Genomic DNA, 20,175 nt, shown 5'->3' on the forward strand with positions numbered 1-20,175 from the left:
ATAGGGAAATGAAACATCAACCAGGAAAAAGGATAAAAATCTAGTCTTGATTACAACAAATTTCTCAAATATAAGATAATTCAGACCATTTCTTGAATCCCCAACAAGTGTAGAGTATTAATAGTCAATTACACAGCATCAAGTTCATCCATTTTTACCATCAACAACACACAGTATTTCACAACAAAACAAAATACAAAAAATTAATCAGACAAGGAAAGGGTAGGTAGAATAGAATTAGGGTACACATTAAATTTCAAGCGCAGGCGCAGGGATTATCCACAACCACCACATCGCCATCGCCGTCGCCGCCTCTGAAGAGCAGATACCCGACGCCCAGCCCAACCACCACCGCCACAAACACGCCGGCGTTGAACGACATAATCGCCAGCATCAGAAAATACCCAATTGCAGAGTTGACCCCAAACAAAATCGCCCCGGCAAATCTCCAAGGAGCCCACTTGCCGGCGGCGCCGCCGAGCAGAGGAATTCCGAGAGACTGAGTCTGCGACTGCGGCGGCGGCGGGCGCTTGGAAAGGGCGAGGAGCCGGAATCGGAGGCGGCGATCCTCCATGTACTGGTAGAAGAGTGAGAAAAGGAAAAGGGCGAGGAGAGAGAGGGCATAAGAAACCCACGAATCGGTCTTCCAAGAATCGAAGAGGATCGTCACATTTTTGCCCCAGTAGAAGGTCATGTGCATCATCTTGAATCGAAGAAATCGGATCGAATTCGATTGATGATGATTTTGAAATACTATTATTTTGATTGAATCGACGATTTGATGGATGGTTTTACTTTTCGAGTGTGAGGCCAATTGCCGAACGCAAACCAGTTGTGGGTACAAGAAAGGAATTTTAGAAAATATCATTGGGAATCTTTAATTTCCAATTCGTCCTTGAACTATCCGAAAATTGCATCCCCATCCCTTTCAGAGTTTCAGTATAATATCAATTTTTTCACATAATTATTGCAATTTTAGGTTTGGCACAGTAACAATTTTTTTCAGACATAGACAACAATACATAATTATGGAACTAAGATGAAAAAATTGATTGAACAAGTGAAATTCAACAAGTGTAAACCAATTACATCTGCATAATTTAACCTCAAGAAAATAAGCAACGTAGAGAAAGTCGTAGCCAAAGAAAGAACACAATGGTGTATGTTAAAATTACAAAACGAGAGGCGCTACAAAAATAATATCCCCAGAACTTCATTTCGACAACGACGACGACAGCGACAGCGACAGCGACGGCCATCCATCCGCAGCAATGGTAACACACATCTGCCTAAGGCTATTCCCTTTCTTTAACATATCCTTGCATTATTTATGTTCTACTTTTCCCTTCTGCACAGCTTTATCCTACCCCGTTTTTTGTTTTTGTTTTTGTTTTTGGCTTCCCCCGATTTACAGATACAACAGGTTTCTGCCGGTTTCCCGGAGAAGGGATGATTGATTTACCTGACTGATTAATGACGCATTGTGTCAAAATCAAAATCACCTAGGCCTTCCTGATTGATTGGTTTTCAGTATATGATGACTCGGAGGAGCCCTGGCTGCGGCTCAGAGAAGTCGAGTCCTTCCTCTAGCAGGTACCGCTGGACGGCAATGGGGAGCCTGGCAGGAGTGCGCGAACCCCTTGTGTGGTGACCTGTCCCGACACAGATGTAGACGAGCAAGCGTTGATCCATGGACCTGGCGGCATTCCTCATTACAGCCAGCTCGCGCTTGAGAACATGAATAGCTTCGCTCACGTGAAGGCCGTGGAGATCTATCATTCTTTCCCTTGCGTTTGTCTGGATGTCGGAGTTCCTATAAATTTAGCAGACCCGAATGATTAATATTATTGTCTTTTAAGGATCATCAATTAGAAGTAAAAATAGAATATTCCAATGAGTATTGGGAAGAGGTGCATTCTTTATGTTCTAACTAGTCATCACATTTGATAATTCAAACAAACCTCTGACGATAAATAGCTTCTTGTGCCTTCTCATGAGCTGCTTTCATTTGCATGTTGTGCAGCTGTCCTTTGATGCTCAACTCCTTGGCTAAAGCCTTGTTACCAATGAGATATGCCTGTCGAGCCTAGTCTTACACGAAACATTTCAGAATTGGTCAAATATGGGGGAAGCACATTTTGGGCCATCAATACACGGTAACAAATTATTTCATAGTGTACTAAAATATAGTAAAGAATTCTCCAACAGGGAGTTTTGAAAATTTTTTAAAATAGCAAAAAGTTAGTAGTATTTTATATGATATTTTGTAAGGAAAAAAAATGTATATTTGATGTAATGTTTTGAAAAAATTACTGTAAGATGAATAGTGCTAAAAGCTCCAAAAGTAAGTGTAATCCGAGCCTATATAACATATACAAAAAGATGAAATGTCAGATTCCCGTATCATACTAAATCCTGAAACGATGGTATAAATTCTGGACCCAGACAACTGCCGGGAAAAGAACAAGACTGTTAAGTCACATGGCACCTATAGACAGTATCAATTGACATATAGTTCAAAGAAATGGGAATCGACTAAAAATTTTAAGTTAACCATTATAAATTTTCCTTAGAATAGATAACAGAGAACATACCTGTTCAAAGTATGCATTCCGTATCCTAGCATGACCACGAGCTTCCTCACGCATGTCAGAGTACATATTTGCTGCCATCTCAAACAAGTTAAAGCACTTCCATAAAGCATTTAGCTACAGTTAGTAGAAAAAAAAGGTTAAGCTACTGCCTAAAGTATTTTACCAACTGCTTCTCCAGTTTCGAGCCAGATAGATGATGCATGAGCAGATTCTCGTCCACGCAGCCTATCGCTATACAGGCCTCTGCCTTGGCCAGTATTATATGAGCTGGCAAGGGCTTGGGAGTTTCTACTTGATCCAATGCTTGACTTTGGAGAACCATTTCGGTCGTACCTCCAGATGCCAGAATCTTGAGATGGCATTTTTCTCACAGCTGAAGCAAAGTCTGTAGCACCTCTTGATGGAATGAAGGAGTTGGATCTGAATAACAACGTGCCTTGCTTTTCAGAAGACTGACAAGGACTACCATTTTGATGAAGACCATCACTAGCAAATTTTGCCAAATCATTCTGACCCTCCCTCATAGAAAGGGCAGGAAAATCCATTGCGGTGAGACTTGGAGAAGACATGGTTTTTGCATTCATAGTTTGATTTAGGCCGCCATCAACCTGAAGCTGCAATCACAAGCACAATATGCTGTAAAATCGAAGGAGTACAAAATCAGTAGAAACATTGATTAGTTATGTCAATTGAAAATATTCAACAAAACATCATATGGAAACAACTCTCTTCGAAAGCACCTGTTAAAATTTGGGTTCACTATTCAGAAATTTTAAATTACAATTAGAGCACTTCTGATTTAGCATTTGGACTATGTATTGGTTTCTGCTCTATTTATAAGTACACATAATCTTATCACAACTAGCCACCATGTTATTTTGCACTTGCACAAATGATCATCTAAAAGAACAGGCAAAGAAGTACAGATTGTAATTTCAAATCGACAAGTCACAATCAATTATTAAAGGAAAAGAAGAGAGGGACCACTCCTTCACTGCTCTTTTGGTGATGTCCATATGAAAAATGCACACAACTAATACAGATCTGCATTGCGTGGATTAGATAATATAGCAGAAAAGCATGGGGAAACACAGATCTGCATTGCAGGGTTACATAATTTAGCAGAAAAGCATGGGAGAACACAGATCTTCATTGCTGCACAACAACAAATATGTCTAGAAGACTAGTGTACTTTCAAAGAATTATGAAAAAATTTATTCATCTACAAATACTGCAAGTGGCAGTGCTCCTGTCAAAAGAATTACAACAGTTCAGTTTGAAAAGAGACAATCAATGCAAAAAGTGTAGTTATATCTTTAATCAGGGATGATCGGCAATATATGCATGCCGCACATCAATATTTCCAAACTATCCAGAATTATTCTAACTCATAACAATATTACACATTCTCCACCCTTCTATTGAATGATTAGATAAGCCTAAATGTCTACAAGATAGCATTGTTTAGGACCATCTACGTTTGATTGCTTCCCCACGCATTAGGTTTCACACACAACAGTTTTTGATGTGAGACCTCCCTCAAGAATTGTTAAAACAATTCCATAATCTGCAGATTAAACAAAAACACAACATAAAAGTTCTTTACTTCAAGCAGCCTCAGGTGTGCTGTTGCTCGCATTTGTTACTCGAGTATGATATTGAAGATTCATAACATAGTATAAGAGAATATGTACTGGATATGGTGTCTGCAGCTGGCAAACAGTAATTCAATATCAACTTCAACATATTGCATACCTCAAGTTGTGTAAGCACTTCTATTGTTAGGTTCAGATTGCCGGCATTGGCAAAGTACACCTCCGCCAGGCTTTCAGCTGCAAAACCAGGAAATTGTGAAGCCAAAAATTCAAGAGGGCCAAAATCTGTATTGTCCACCAGTAATTGCTCATTTGACATGTTATCCAGCATTGAATGCCTTGGATTTTCAGAGTCGGGTCCTCCTCTTGTTAAAAGCTGATCAGTGATAACGGGTTGGTCCCAAGGTTTGGCAGCAAATGAAGGATGAAAACTTGTAGGTGATGGATATTCACCATAGGACGACAAAGGCGACCCCAGCTTTCCAGTAAACATGCTGTCACTAACAGGGTGAGGTGATAACCCTTGCAGCTCCTTGGACATAAAGCCAGTACCAGTTGAAGTAGCATATCTCGAACCTTCATTTATATCATTCAAGGACAAGCTTGAAAGTGATAAGCTGTTGATCCCATGATTGTCATCTAGGCCCATGGCCTTAAAGTCCGGAGTAATATCATCCGGAAGCTGATGGCTCCAATACTGCTGTGCTTCATCATCGGAATTATGTGAAACCGATGACTCTGATACATCTAGTATAGCTTTCCCTGAAGTAGAAGTTTTGGAGGATTCCTCGGCACTGCTGATGCCTGCCACAGGTGACCTCAGAGCAAATGGAACAAATTCTGTGGCATTGGGATTCAAGGCCGCCTTTTTCAAGGTACCAAGGTTTTTGTCACCGGACGAAGCCCCTTTTCCTGACAAGTACATTCCTTTCTGTTTTCCTTTAAGGATTTTGAACAGGTAATGAAATGGATCTCCACATACAAATGAAAAATCAAAATCACAAAGTTGTTAGGCGGAATAGCCGAAGTTGTAGAGTAGCATATGTCGAATCTCAACCAAAACCTGCATATATACATCTCTTCCAGGTTAAATTTCTGAGAAAGAAAGAAAAAGAAAAAGAAGAAGAAGAAGAAGAAAAGCACAACTACACTTTGAATAACTTCTACGGATACACTGAGATCGAATAACAGATAGTATCAAAAGACGAGCATAGTAATTAGATTGAAGCAACAAGAATCACCCACAGATCGACAAAAAAGCTCTCATCGATTTAACAAATCTAAGCGAAACACACATTCGTTATAACCAGTAACCATCAATGCATTAACCAACCTCACAATAAAAGAAGTACCAAAACCCTAACAAACGCACCAAAAAAGTCTTGCTAAAATTGGAGCAGCTCAGCAACTCAATGAAAACAAGGATCAAGTAAAACTATAAATTAAAACTCAAAATCGAAATTAAAATACAGAAGAAACTGAACTTCAAACGCGAAATCAATAGATCTCTCGCAATCCGAACAGATTTAACAAAAAAAACGAAACAATCAGACAACGCATGATCTAGTTTTACCTTCGCGAAACTCCGTTCTGAAAGAAACCTTGTCAAATGCATCCATAACCAGAGATGAAATCTCAGAGAAAACAAAAAATAAGAGAAAACTTCAAAAATCTAGAAAAACAATCAAGTGTATGTGTATACATACATAAATAGATACATGAATGAATCAGCAGCAGTACACAGACAGAAAAATTCTTGTGGATGAACACTTGCCCATCATTCCTGGGCCTCGAATTGTGGTTGCGGGAGGGTCGAATCGCGTCCGTCTATGTGGGTGTATCTTTTCCTTCTCCGTCCAATCTTTTCTATCTCTATAAATGAGGCTGCTTTGCTTCTGATTTTCTTTTCTCTCTCATCCTTCTCTCTCCGCTTTTTTTATTCCCTTTTTGCCCTTCAAGTTTCTTGTTATTTGTTTTTGATCCACTCCAGATTTTTGTTGGGGTCAGTTATTGCAGTTTTTTTAGACCACAGAAAAAAATAAAATAAACAAATACTATTAACAATTCTTGTTGAGGTCATTTTTTTTTTATGCTCATTTTTTTAAAAAAAATAATAAATTTAGAGTAATCGAAAATAAATAATTTTAAAATTAATGTGATAGTGGGATTTGGAAAAATCCTACCTACTCTCGCATATCTCTCTTTTACTGTTTGCTTATGAGTAGAAATTTATCTCTTACTTACTACGAATGTGTTTTATGGGTTATTTTATTTTATTTTATTTATAAAAAAAACAACTTAATATATTTATAAAAAAAACAAACAAAATTGTAAAAATAAAATCCTATTTTGCCTAATATTTGAAAAGCACCATTACCCAACATTTGTCGGATTTTGTTTTGGTATAACTTAGATAATTTTTAATAAGAATCTTTTATAAATCAAAGATATTTATATATAATTTTTTTAAAAAATAGCCATTGTTTCTTTTATACGGAATATGGTTTTAAATGTATGGATTGAGTTAAAATATGAGGTTGCCTACTCTCTCGCAATGTTGACTGAGGTAATCATTTGGTGAGTGGGATGCATGTCAATTGGGATAAAATTTCCATGTATTTTAAAATATTGCATATAAATAACTTATAAATTTGGTGTAATTTAATTTCTTTAGAAAGTGGAATTTTTTTAAAAAATAATAATAAAAAAATAGTACAAAAAGTAAATTTAAAATAAAACTAAGGGTTCAAACCCTGATATCCTTGAGTCTTATCCGTCGATTCTTCTTACTATAATTTGTCTTCGGCTAAAAATATATCTAAAACTCATTAAAAATGGATTTCCACATCATTATAAAAATATTAATAGTAATAATAACTAAGGAGAGTGCAAATTTGTTTGAATTGAAAAAAAGAAAAAATAAATAAAAAAATAAATATTTTAATTAAATTAGAATAATTAAATTTATTGTATATGTTATTAAGAGCATAGTAACGCTTAGCAATCAAACACACCCTAAAAAAAAAGTGATATTTGAACATAAATGAATAGACTAGTTAATGTAGTCCAAACAAGTTTTTATTAATGGGAATGATAAAATATACGAGAGGAAGTATACCAGAATGTACGGCAGAAGAATGACCACCGCCGGCGCCGGCGCCGACCTGGCTTGCCTCGCCGTCCTCCGCCACTGCACCTGTTTCTCCAAACTAACTCAGATCCACGCCACAATACTCAAATTCGGCCTGCACAATAACGGCGTCATCCTCACAAAGTTCACTGCCGTTTCTTCAGACCTCGGTGCCATTGACTACGCCTGTTCTTTCCTTTTCTCCCCAAATTCCGACCTCCATTGCCACGACACCTTCCTCTTCAACACCGTCATTAAAGCCTACGCCGACACTCCTCATCTTAAGCGCACCGGCGTCTGCTACTATCGCAAGATGCTCCGCCACGGCGGCGGCGGCGCCGATCCAAACAACTACACCTACCCGTTCGTCTTCAAGGCCTGCGCGGGGATCGGGGATTTAAAATTAGGGCAGTCGGTCCACGCCTCTGCAATGAAGCTAGGGTTCCATTTCCACGCTCACGTTGCCAACAGCATGATTCACACGTACTGCAGTTGTGAGGGCGGTATTGGATATGCACGGAAGGTGTTCGACGAAATGCCTGAACTCAATGTAGTTTCCTGGAGCACGATGATCGGTGGGTATGTGAAGTCTAGCATGTCCAGTGATGCTATAAAGCTCTTCAGAAGCTTCCAGATTCATGGGGAGAGGCCTGACGAGGCTACAATGGCGATGGTGCTATCTGCTTGTGCTGATTTAGGGGCCCTCGAGCTGGGGAGATGGGTGGAGGCTTACATGGTGAGGGAGAATCTTCCGATGGAATCGGAAATCGTATACAACGCAATGATTGACATGTTTGCAAAGTGCGGCGATGTCGACAAGGCATTGAAGCTGTTCCGGAAAATGCCTCCGGGGAAGAGGACCGTCGTTGCTTGGACGTGTGCAATTTCTGGTATGGCATTACACGGCCGTGGGTTAGAGGCAGTGTCTTTGTTCGAAGAGATGAAGGGGGCCGGTGTAGTACCTGACGATGTCGTGTTCATTGGTTTACTCTCGGCTTGTAGCCATTCCGGTCTGGTCAAGGAGGGCTGGCGATATTTTGATTCGATGGTGACTGAGCATGGAATTGAGCCTAGGGTAGAGCATTATGGATGCATGGTGGATATGTTGAGCCGGGCCGGGTTTGTCGAGGAAGCTCTGAAATTCATCGACAAAATGCCCATGGCTCCGAGTCCAGTTATCTGGCGAAGTTTAGTTTCTGCATGCCGTAGTCGAGGTCAGCTGGCTCTCGGCGAGCGAGTAAGTAAGAATCTCATTGTTCAGGATCCGATGGAAGAATCAAACTATGTCCTGCTCTCCAGTGTCTACGCAAAATCGCAGGATTGGGCGAAGAAGACTCGAGCCCGGGAAGCTATGGGGAAGAAACGAGTCCAGAAGATCCCCGGAAGCACGATGATTGAGCTTGCCGGAGATATTCATGAGTTTGTCGCCGGGGATAAATGCCATGCCGAGTATCCGAAGATATATGAAATGGCGGATGAGATGGAGACGAAGATTAGGGCAGCCGGGTACGTGGCCTCGGCATCAGAAGTCATGCTCGACATCGACAGAGAGGATAAAGAGGGAGCTCTGCACAGGCATAGTGAGAGGCTGGCTATGGCATTTGCACTCCTGAAAACACCGCCAGGATCAACTATAAGACTGATGAAGAACTTACGGGTTTGCGACGACTGCCATTCGGCTACTAAGATTATATCCGTCGTGTACAGGCGCGAAATCTTGGTCCGGGATAGAAGCCGGTTTCACCACTTCAAGAATGGCTTGTGCTCCTGTAAAGATTTCTGGTAGATCGAGAGATCGATCGCCCCTTTCCCTGCTCAATCAATCGACTGTCCAAAACAAAGCAAGACAGCATTTCTAGTTCAAACTCGGGCTAAAAAGGTAAAAACGGCACCGACCACTGGAACGCAAATACTGATTCAGCCGGCGTTACTACATATTACATGGGCAAATTTTGGTCCGGATAGAGATAGTCGAGTGCCAAACGGAAATCAGAGTAGACAATACATCATAGCTAACATATGCTCTTCGTACTCCAACCATCAACATAAACAGAGCAAATTCATGTTTAGCAGGTTCGATCGACTTCTTCATAATTGATCCGACATTCAATGAAAGATCAAGTACACAATGCTCGGCGGGCAGGAGCACCTTCTGCTTTTCATGTACACAGAAAGATAGTTGTCTAACAGCTCTAGGATGGCACTGCAAAACATCAAAGAGTATAATCAGTATTTTACATTATAGACGAAACAGACACCAAAATTGGCAAGAACCACCATATCTATCCATTCAAAGAAAGACATGATGAAATTAACAGTCGGCAGAAAATCACCCATACAGCACTAAAACGCAGACGAGACAGAATGATATTGGATCAAAGCAAGTGAAAAAAAGAAACTCACTGTATGTAGATGTATCAATTTGCTCCGGAAGTTCTTTGATATCCACTTCAAATCTCTCCTGAACCTGCAAGAGACAGATTTAAACTTTACACCCGGAAACATTAAAGGAAACCAAAGAGTAATTTTGCGACATAAATTCTCTAACTGCAAACCTGATTAAGAACATCAGAATCGGAGGCAGAAGAAACAAATGTAATGGCAAGCCCCTTAGTGCCAAACCTCCCAGCTCTACCCACCTAGAAAATTGAAGGGGGTAAAAAAGGTGAATGGAAATCAGGATTGACCATTGAAGAAAAAGGAAAACACTTAAATAGAGAGAAAATTAATGATAAAGTTAATACTCTGTGCAAGTAAGTGTCCGCAGAATCTGGCATGTCATAATTGATCACAATGTTCACTCTTTCTATGTCAATTCCTCTTCCAACCAAATCTGTAGCTACAAGAATCCTCTTGTGCCCCTCCTTGAATCCTTTGTACCGAGTCAATCTATAAATCCCAACCAAAAACAAATTCATCATACTTTCATCAGTATATGGGGAAAATATGATCCAGAGCTGAAATATTGACACAGAAGTACCGGAAGGATTGTCACTACTCACTAGAGAAATCTTTAAACATAAAAAATAAGTCGAAGTGCTCAAATGCAACCAACAAAACAAGATCTTAAACAACACACAATATTTTGGTTACACTATTCTTCATTAGCCAATAGTGACAAAAAACAAGGAACTATAGGTATAAATAGCTAACCCTAAGCATTCAACAAGAAAAGGTCAGACAGCTTGGGCTAACCTTTCTTCCTGGGACATGCCAGAGTGTATGCAAATTGATGGAAAATTACACTCCACAAGCAACTTGTTCAGCTCCGCAGCTCTACTGACACTTTTGACAAAAATGACAACTTGATTGAAGTCCAGCGCATCGAGCAGATCATTCAGCTTCCGGTTTTTCTCCAGCTCACTCAATTTGATATAGTGCTGTCATTATCACATTCACATGTTACATAAATACACAACATATAGAAGTAAAGAAAAAAAAAAAAAGAAAAACCAAACCTGCACAAGACCATGAAGGGTCAACTTTGCCTCGTCATCCACATAAATCTCCATGGGCTGAAATGAAGAAATGTCACAGTAAAGCAAATTAGGTGGCCATCAGATGGTAATGGTATCCGCAATGAATGAATCAGCGGACGAACATGGCCCCAATTGAGGTGCTGGTCCATCCGAATTAACTCCTTGCAGACACTTTCAGAGCTCAAACAAAGTAGCTTCACCACAGCATCTCAAAAAAACTACCCAATCAAACAAATGGATTCTCCTCCCCACCCTCGTCATCTGAATCTTCTCATTAAAATAAGTAAAAAATAATAATAATAATAAATGTAGTGAAGCAACAGCAGAGGTAGGGTGCTAATCTCACTATCAGAGGACAACCTATAGAACCAGAATCTACCACATCATATCCCCCATGTACTTGAACCTTTCAAATATACCATCAGCATATCGAGTTGGATAGAAAAACATGGGACTTGCCACACACATGGTGCTTCAACCAAGGCAACTTTAGCAAAAAGGATGCTAGCAGAAAGCTGAATAATGGAAACATGGTAGAACTGGCCACAGAACATTACATCTTGCATGAACTTCTTGCAAACAGGACGAATCTCCTTGCTGAGTGTAGCAGAGAACATCATAACTTGCTTATCATGAGGTGTCATTTTGAAAATCTCCTGCACATCTCTTCTCATATCTGGGTATTAGAGAAACAGAAAGTAAGCATGCAACCCCAACAATTTTATGAGTAAGAAAATAGTAAAATATGGTAAAAACTCAATACCAAGAGACTCAAGCATCTTGTCACATTCATCGAGAATGAAATGTCTAACATTTCTTAAAGAAAGGTCCTTCTCTCTTGCTAGGGCAAGGATTCTTCCGGGAGTTCCTACTACAATGTGAGGGCATTCATTCTTCAAAAGGTCCTTGTGGATTTTGATGTTAACACCACCATAGAAAACAGCAACTTTGATATCTGACAAATATGTGCTGAATCGCTCAAATTCATGACATATCTGAGACAAAAAGGAACCCATATTGTGAATATTCATTCACACTGAATGATAATAGCTCAAACGGAAATACAGATAAAAATATGTATCACATGCCTGATAAGCCAATTCCCTTGTATGGCACAGAACAAGAGCAGCAACTTGACCTGCAATGGGTTCAATCTGCTGCAATGTTGAAAGAACAAAAACAGCAGTTTTCCCCATACCAGACTTGGCTTGACAAATGACATCCATTCCCAAAATTGCTTGAGGTATGCACTCGTGTTGAACTGATGAAGAACCAAAGAAATTTGATCGAAGGAAGCCTCAGTTTCATGTAAAAAAAAGGTTTACCATTCAACGTCTCCAAGGTAGAGTGATGTTAGCATATTACCTGAGAAGTAATATTACACAATGTAAGTCAGATCACCTGGGAGAATTCATTGTATAGAACCACAAATAAAACAATATTGACTATAGGAATAAATACATGGAGAACACTACAGACAATTTTGAAGAGCAAACAGGATCAAGAAGTTTTCTTAAGCAGGTAAGCTTCTGAAACAAGTTATCACAAGTATTTACTCTTGATGAATTATCGTGACAGGTGCAGCAACAAAACAGTATTAATCATGGCCCGATAAATATTGTTAAGTGACTCATTCAGTTTAAAAAATTATCTAGCCCACTTGAATAGCATGCTTAAGAGACAACTTAAAACAAGGAATAAACAATCTTGCCTTCTGATGGATGTTCAAATCCAGAATCTACAATAGCCCTTAAAAGTTCCGGCTTTAAGAGGAAGTCTCTGAATCCTGAACTGTGGATTCCTACATAACCCCTGTCATATAACAAAAAATGAAGTCAGCCAAAGTAGCTTATGCAGCATAGAATAGGCAGGACAGGCAAAATAATATAGAACACAAAATTTGTACATCACTTGATAAAATCACTTGGGATAGCTTAAAACATTGTGTTTTGTGTTTTAGGGTTGTCAATCACAAACAAATCCACATATGCCCCAAAACTCCATCATTACCTTCATATGCTATTTACAGAAACCAACTAAGATATAGCCTCACATATCTAAAAACACAAAAATTATCCTCTCTATACACACACATTTAAAACTTGGGCTATTCATAACTTCTCCGTGTATAAACAAAATAAATTACTTTCTCAAACCCATATCAAAAGGAAATCCAAACCTATCTTGCAAAATTAATACACGGGTTCCAGAAGGAAAATCATTAAGGAAACGCTCAGATCTAGTTCAGTCAATCCTGTACAGCCATTTCTGATAGTTATAGATTCAGATTGCCCGTATAAACAGATCGAACTTCAAACGAAGCAAGGTTCGTCGTAAACGTAGAAGACACCAATAACGAAAAAAAAAAAAAAAAAGCGTAAGGTCACAACATATTGAAATTGAAGATCGATCCGAGTAAAAGATTGATATCAATAATGAACAACTCACTTCTTTACGGCCTCTCCATTGACCTTCGCGTTGACCGAGTCGGGGGCTTTTTCATCTTCTTCCTCGTAGTCCAGAAGCTCCTCTTCGTATGCGTCGTTCTCCTTCACGTCAGCCATTTATTGCCTGCAGCGGAAGAGCAGATCAGGAAACAAAATCCATCCTTATCTTCCAAAATTATAGAAGAAAGTAGCAGCGACTAACACAGCTAGCACAGGAGCAAGGAGAGTGTTTCGGAATCTTACCTCACGACTGAATTTGGGGTTTAAGGCTTGAGCAGTTCCGTAGATGCTGCAGAGAAGGTCGAAGGGAGAAGATTGTGGCGGAGGAGAATGAGATTAGGGTTTGGGCCGAAAATTTAAAAGGGGGAAAGGAGAGGTGAGCTGTTTTTGGACCAGCAGATATTTTAATATCAGTCCATTTTTCGATTATTATTAATACATTTTTTTAAATTGTTACTTATATGATTCTTTTGTTTGGTATTTTAATTTAAATGACTTTTTATATGATATATATATATAAAAAATTAAGTTAATAAATTAAAATAAAATTTATATTAAAAAATATATATCAAAAATCATATTAAATTTATAATTCATCCATTACTTCACAATAATAAATTTACCATCAAACCACTAGAATATAACGGTATTTTAATAATTGCAACTGCGGTTCCCTAATTGCATTACATACATCATTATATATAATTATTTTGTTCATAAAATACAAAAATATTGAATTATTTTATATAATTTCATTAATCAATAACATATTACTTAATTATTTACCAATCTACTATAATATCTCACAAATAACCAATTTAGATTGAAATTTAAAAAAAATAAAAAATAAAATTGTGTTACATCTATTTTTTTTTTTTCATATTAATTTTAATCTTGAATAATAATTGTTTTTTTTTTTTTTCCATTTTATACCAAAAAACATAGCCCAAAAAATGCAATTTTTGTTAAAACTAAAAATATTTCATTGTAACAATAATAATAAATAAGTAATTTTGAATGACATGAAAAACACACCAAATAATTATTTCACCTTAGATATATTAAGGGTGTATACCTCATATATATTAAGGCTGCGTTAGATTGTGATTTCAAATAAAAACTGATTTTATTATGAATAATTTTTTATAATAAATTATTTTATTTTGTATAATATTATATTAAAAAAAATTAAATTAATATTCCTTTCGTCTCATATCTATATATCCATTTGCTTTTTGTACAAAGTTTTAGAAATATTAGTATTATATTGAGATAAAGTATAAATAATGGCAAAAATACTAAATTAATCCTATTAGTATGGTATGATATAAAGGTAATGACATTTGTGTAATACTCCCTCTGTCCAACTAGAACGTATACATATTTCTATTTTTAGGACGTCCAATTACAAAGTAAACATTTTATTAAATACCTTACATTTTTCCACAAATACTCTTACTTTATATCACATCATTACTTTTACACCAAAAGGCAAGGGCAAAAATGTCATTACACTACTTTTTAACTGTCCAACACCGCGCCAAAAATAATTGTATACTTTATTAGTGGACGGAGGGAGTATATTGTAAATTGAAAAGATATTTGTAACGTTAAGTAAATAGTATAATTACTTAGAAAACAATGGATGCAACCGACCAAAATTAAAAAATTGATAAATTGTTAAGGGACGGAAAGACAAATCAATTTGAAATCTTAACCAATAAACTCTATTTTTTTAAAAAAAATACAAAACAAAGAAAATTGTGTTAAGTTATAATTTTTAAATTCTTATTAATCACTTACTCCCTCCGTCCAGCTAGAAAGTATACATGTTTCTATTTTGGGGCGTCTAATTACAAAGTAAACATTTCATTAAATACCTTATTTTTTCCCACAAATACCCCTACTTTACATCACATCATTACTTTTACACCAAAAAACAAGGACAAAAATGTCATTACACTACTTTTAACTATCCACTATAATTAAAATACTATTATTTCTTAAACACCGCACCAAAAGTAATTGTATACTTTTTTGTGGACGGAGGGAGTATAATATAATTTTCAATAAAAAAAATATTATTATTGAAATAAAATAGACATTTAAAAAATAAAAATAGTGTATATTCTTTTTATATTTTTTTATCATTCATTTTTTTTAAAAAAACTTAATATATTAAATATATTAATTATTTTTATATTAAATTTTCATAATTCACATAAATATATATATCTATTAAAAATATTTTATAAATCAAAAACACCCAATGCTAAAACTTTTTTTAATATTAATTTTTTATAATTCACGTAAAAATATATATATGTATCTATTAAAAATATTTCATAAATCAAAAACACCAAAGCTAAAACCTTCCAAATATAGTTAGGAGGGAATGGAGAGATCCGATCCATTAGCCCACTTTGCTGGTGGAGTTGAAATGAATTAATTCAATTTCAGACAAACCATAACCAATATTTCAGACAAACCATAACCAATACCGACCAACTCTCCGAACTCAACCAATCCAAACATTCTTTTTCCTTCTCTAATGTAATAAACCGATTTTAATACTAGTAAGTGTGTTTGTTTGGGGGTTTGGATTTTGAGGGGATTTGAATAGTAAAAATTTTGAATTTGAATAGTTGTACGATGTGATATAAATAGGCGTTGATGTGATGTTTTGAATGTAAAATTGATTTTTAAGTATAATATAAAAAATATAAAATAGGTGTTTGATTTGATGTTTTTGGATAAAAAAATTGAATGAATAGTAAAATTTTGCACAAATCTTACAAACGAATAAATAAAACATTTATTTATTTATTACATATAATAAATACTTATTAGTAGTATAATAACATAAACGAATCACGAGTGGTGATGGCCCTCTGAATAGAATTGAATTGAAGGAAGAAAGAAAAGCAAAGGTTGATAGTGGCGACCGGTGGAGTCTCTTTCTCTCTGTCAAGATTCGAAATCCATGGCTGCCAATTCCAGGAGCTCTTCGCCTTTGCCTGTCTCGTTGACCGATCCCCCGCCGCCCCCCGCCGAGGACAAGCTCTTCCGAGGATCCTCAATGACTAAACGGGGGGCCTATGCTGCTATCTCATACATGGCTTGTGCTGGTATTTATATATATATATATACATATATATGTATATGTTGTCGTTTTCGTTGGCCGTGTGCCGGAAGTTTCCACCCCAGCTGTGATTTATTGCTTATGCTAGAACTCAATTTATCTCGTCGAAGGTGTATTGTTTTGGATTTCTGTTTCGAATTATGTTGATTTGAGTTTATTGTTTGCCTTTATCTCTATAGAATTGATTGCAGTTCGTGAGATTGAGGGATGTTTTATGGTGTTCTGGGAGAGATTAGGGTTTGCGTGTATGCTGAATTTAGTGGAGTTTAATCCGTCTGAGTTTTGTTTGTCTATTGAGAATGTGAATTTAAATTTAGCACTTTTGGTGAATTTTGAATTCGGTTACGCGATTGAATTTTCCTTTGGGAAGTGCTTAGTGTATAAAAATGGAGCTTGTTAAACATTTTGCTGTAAACACATGTATACTGGTATATGCATTTGATAATTATATGTGATTTAGGTTTAGATGTCTCGGATTGGACAATAGCGTATTGAACTGTGGAAGCGGAGGTTCAGAATGATTTCTTCTGAGTTTGATTTTGTTTAATTTTGCAGTGCTTTTGGTAATGTTCAATAAAGCAGCCCTTTCTTCATACAGTTTTCCATGTGCCAATGTTATAACACTTTGTCAGGTATAATTAATTGATCTATCGTCATACATTGTCTGAGATATTGAGTTATTGATTTCAAATAGATGATCTGTCCTCCTGTTTGTATCTAGAGACACTGTATAATGATGTCTTAACTCCTGTTTGGATTTGATGCTTTTGTAGTCTGATCTTGCTTTGGTTTTGAAGGAGCCTGAAAAGGTTGTCGGAGATCAACTTTTGTCTCTAAGATCACGTCACTCATTTGTGTTTCTTTTTTTCTTAGCAAACATCATAGGCCTAATAACACTAACCAAATTTGTTTCCTTAGTAGCTATGGTCGTGAGTGAGTGTTAGCTATGATGATTGTGTCACAATCTTATCGAAGGAGATAGAAGTTAAAAATAGCAGAGATTCATCATATCAGATGATCTTACATATTCTTAATTCTAACTGACTCTATCTGCTGCAGATGGTATGTTCGTGCTGTTTCCTTTATGCAATGCGACGCTCAAAGCTTATTTCTCTAAATGCTAACGAATCTGTAGACATCAATGATAATTTCAAAACATTAGTCCCAATAAAGACATTGATCAACACTTCGCCTCTTGCTTTCTCCTATTTGCTTTACATGGTAACATTTTCTTCACTTTTTTTCTGTATTGTAAACTTCTCATCATAAAGATATTCACAACTCTGTTTTTCCTTGAAAGTTAGTCACAATGGAGTCTGTCCGAGGTGTAAATGTGCCAATGTATACAACATTGCGAAGAACAACAGTAGTCTTTACAATGATCGTTGAGTACATACTTGTGAATCAGAGATATACGAGACCTATTCTTGGAAGGTAAGCATCTTTCCTATTCTACGAATTCTTTCCTCTAAATAAAACGTGTTATGACTGCAAAGAACGTGGTTTGTATAATAGAAAATCGCTCCTTTCTGACTTTGTGCGTAATTGCTATGATATCATCATCTTTGGGTGACTATAAATTCTGCACTTATACTAAATAATCGAATAAAAATCATGTTGGACATACTGAATAAATGACCGATGAGGTAAATGTAGGCTACGTAGCATTTTTTAATTACAAAAAAAAAGGAACTAGGTATGTAAGAATTAACAAAGTTTATAAACAGGCTGATGTCTCGAAATGTTGACTTGCAGCTCTAGAGATGCACATTCTTATTTGGGACTTCTTGTTAGCAGTAGATTTCTAAGAAAAGCACCCCTGTTGCATGCCATGTGTTCTCCAATCCTTCATTTTGTTTCTCAATCATTCAACAGCTGAGAAATTATGGTTGTGCCAGTGTAGCTTTGATAGTATTGGGTGCTTTTATTGCTGGAGCCCGGGACTTGTCATTTGACTACTACAGCTATTTCATTGTTTTCCTGGCAAATATCACCACAGCAATATACCTTGCAACTATAGCTCGTATTGGTACCACTTCTTAGCTTCTTTCAACCATGTTCTCTCCGAAACGTTTACTTTCTCATTCTAATAACTTACTTTTTCCAGGAAAATCGAGTGGCCTAAACAGCTTTGGCCTCATGTGGTGCAACGGTGAGTAACCAGATCAATTTTTTCCTATCCTTATAAATATCTCACCACATCATTTAAAGTCATGTTTCTAGCCTTTTGTAGGAATTTTGTGTGCGCCGGTGTTATTTTTATGGACCCTATTTCGAGGTGACCTTGTGATGACAATGAATTTCCCAAGTTTGTTCTCTCCTGGTTTCCTGGTAATTCTTGCTATTTTGTCACTTTTATTATATTTATTTAATTTTCAATTCACTTGATTATTATAATTTCAAGTTTGGTTGTGTATTAGTTCATGACATAATATTCACTTGGTCCTTTTGAGGTAACACTAAACACTGAATTCCCTGTCCCTTTTCTGTTGTCAGACAGTATTGCTTCTATCCTGCATACTGGCTTTCTTCCTGAATTACAGCATATTCCTCAACACTACTCTCAATTCTGCACTTGCACAGACGATATGTGGTAATTTGAAGGTTTGTTCCAAAGCACCAGTTTTATCTCGAGTATATGTTCTTATTTTGTGTGTAATTCTTTGTTCATTGTCCGCACTTGTAAAACATTATGATATCTCTGTTAGGGAGAATACTTCAGAGCTAAGCCGATTAGTTGATTTCAGTGTATCCATAAATTAGTGTCAGTAGTTTATGTCTCCGGGTTATGGATCGATTTGAGTTTAGGGATCGCCCTTTTGGCTATGGACTGCGAGAATTTCCTTGTACAACAGACGGGAAGAAATTCCTGTATTTTGATGGTGTCATTTATTTTCTTTCGAATCTCTTAGTTGCAAATATGGCCTTGCGATGCATTAAGATAAGGTTTTAAATGAATGGCTAAGATAAATGAACTTCTATAAATGACTGTCCTGTATCTAGATAATACAATGGGATCGTTACAAAAGATTGGGAATTCAATTATGAAACCTTAGTCGACTGCTTGAATAGTAAATGATTGTGGCATATTGCAACTATACATTTTTTGTACATTGAATGTGCGTTTTCTACGCAGGATCTTTTCACGATCTCGCTTGGCTGGGTAGTCTTCGGTGGACTGCCATTTGATTTCGTAAGTGCAGTATCCGACATTTGTTTGTTTGCAGCTTAAACTAATGCCGTACCATTTTGAATCTCTTCTCATACAATTCTGCAGCGACGCTAACATTCATTTTCCTTGCAGTTAAATGTCGTTGGACAAATTCTCGGCTTCATAGGCTCAGGCATGTACGCCTATTACAAGCTTATTGGCAAATGATCAGCTACAACAGAGAGCTAATCTTATATGTATGTAGTATACGCCAAATGACGACAACCTAGAGGCATTGGCAATTGGAGAATCAGAACAACATTGCCGACTGCTGTGAACACTGCATCGGCTTTGATTTTACAGTTTTGCTTTAATTTAATGAAGAATCCATCGCTCACACACATATATAGTCGACCACGCATAGTACATTGTAGGCTGAAACTAGCCGGGAAAAAAATATGCGAACATCTTCGACCCGGTTGATGGATTTTGTTTCTTTGCAGATTCTAAATGAAATGAAATGAAATGAAAAGAAAGCTACCCTGTTTCTCTCTTTTATACTGCAAATCATTACCTATCTGTAATCGAGTAATCGATCTAGCATATTGAACAGATCTTGGAGGGTTCTCATGAATTC

General features: G+C 36.9%; 5 protein-coding genes across 9 annotated transcripts; 2 read left to right on the forward strand and 3 right to left on the reverse strand.

The window, feature by feature from the left end:
- Positions 1–31: 31 nt before the first annotated feature.
- Positions 32–842, reverse strand: LOC127243351 (copper transporter 5.1). The gene has a single exon (XM_051263326.1). The coding sequence runs from the start codon at positions 701–703 to the stop codon at positions 257–259; it is 447 nt and encodes a 148-aa protein (XP_051119283.1). The 5' UTR covers positions 704–842; the 3' UTR covers positions 32–256.
- A 184-nt stretch (positions 843–1,026) lies between these two features.
- On the reverse strand, positions 1,027–6,101 carry LOC127243349 (polyadenylate-binding protein-interacting protein 7-like). Of its 5 annotated transcripts, none has more exons than XM_051263323.1 (7): positions 5,936–6,100; positions 5,763–5,823; positions 4,350–5,252; positions 2,758–3,208; positions 2,595–2,665; positions 1,962–2,086; positions 1,027–1,813 (listed from the first exon to the last, which is right to left on the reverse strand). In XM_051263323.1, exons 3-7 carry the CDS (start codon positions 5,112–5,114, stop codon positions 1,528–1,530), a joined length of 1,698 nt encoding a protein of 565 aa, XP_051119280.1. In that variant the 5' UTR covers positions 5,115–5,252; positions 5,763–5,823; positions 5,936–6,100; the 3' UTR covers positions 1,027–1,527. The 5 variants fall into 5 exon arrangements, with proteins under 5 accessions (XP_051119280.1, XP_051119276.1, XP_051119278.1 ...); XM_051263319.1 differs by having other exon boundaries at positions 5,763–5,779; positions 5,896–6,100; XM_051263321.1 differs by having other exon boundaries at positions 5,763–5,790; positions 5,896–6,100.
- A 1,210-nt stretch (positions 6,102–7,311) lies between these two features.
- LOC127243559 (pentatricopeptide repeat-containing protein At4g21065-like) lies at positions 7,312–9,114 on the forward strand. Its single transcript, XM_051263646.1, has one exon. It carries the CDS (start codon positions 7,312–7,314, stop codon positions 9,103–9,105), a length of 1,794 nt encoding a protein of 597 aa, XP_051119603.1. The 3' UTR covers positions 9,106–9,114.
- A 104-nt stretch (positions 9,115–9,218) lies between these two features.
- LOC127243350 (DEAD-box ATP-dependent RNA helicase 15) lies at positions 9,219–13,635 on the reverse strand. The gene is made up of 12 exons (XM_051263325.1): positions 13,489–13,635; positions 13,247–13,369; positions 12,510–12,610; positions 11,887–12,059; positions 11,562–11,793; positions 11,356–11,474; positions 10,778–10,834; positions 10,515–10,699; positions 10,064–10,208; positions 9,875–9,958; positions 9,723–9,786; positions 9,219–9,522 (listed from the first exon to the last, which is right to left on the reverse strand). The coding sequence occupies exons 2-12, from the start codon at positions 13,360–13,362 to the stop codon at positions 9,512–9,514; spliced, it is 1,287 nt and encodes a 428-aa protein (XP_051119282.1). The 5' UTR covers positions 13,363–13,369; positions 13,489–13,635; the 3' UTR covers positions 9,219–9,511.
- A 2,486-nt stretch (positions 13,636–16,121) lies between these two features.
- LOC127243217 (UDP-N-acetylglucosamine transporter UGNT1-like) lies at positions 16,122–20,087 on the forward strand. The gene is made up of 10 exons (XM_051263122.1): positions 16,122–16,373; positions 16,943–17,019; positions 17,447–17,608; positions 17,688–17,821; positions 18,286–18,416; positions 18,495–18,539; positions 18,621–18,718; positions 18,884–18,991; positions 19,524–19,580; positions 19,692–20,087. Exons 1-10 carry the CDS (start codon positions 16,229–16,231, stop codon positions 19,764–19,766), a joined length of 1,032 nt encoding a protein of 343 aa, XP_051119079.1. The 5' UTR covers positions 16,122–16,228; the 3' UTR covers positions 19,767–20,087.
- The last annotated feature ends 88 nt before the right edge of the window (positions 20,088–20,175 follow it).

The sequence above is a fragment of the Andrographis paniculata genome, unplaced genomic scaffold, assembly GCF_009805555.1.
Source record: "Andrographis paniculata isolate CXL003 unplaced genomic scaffold, ASM980555v1 Contig95END, whole genome shotgun sequence".
NCBI lineage: Eukaryota > Viridiplantae > Streptophyta > Magnoliopsida > Lamiales > Acanthaceae > Andrographis > Andrographis paniculata.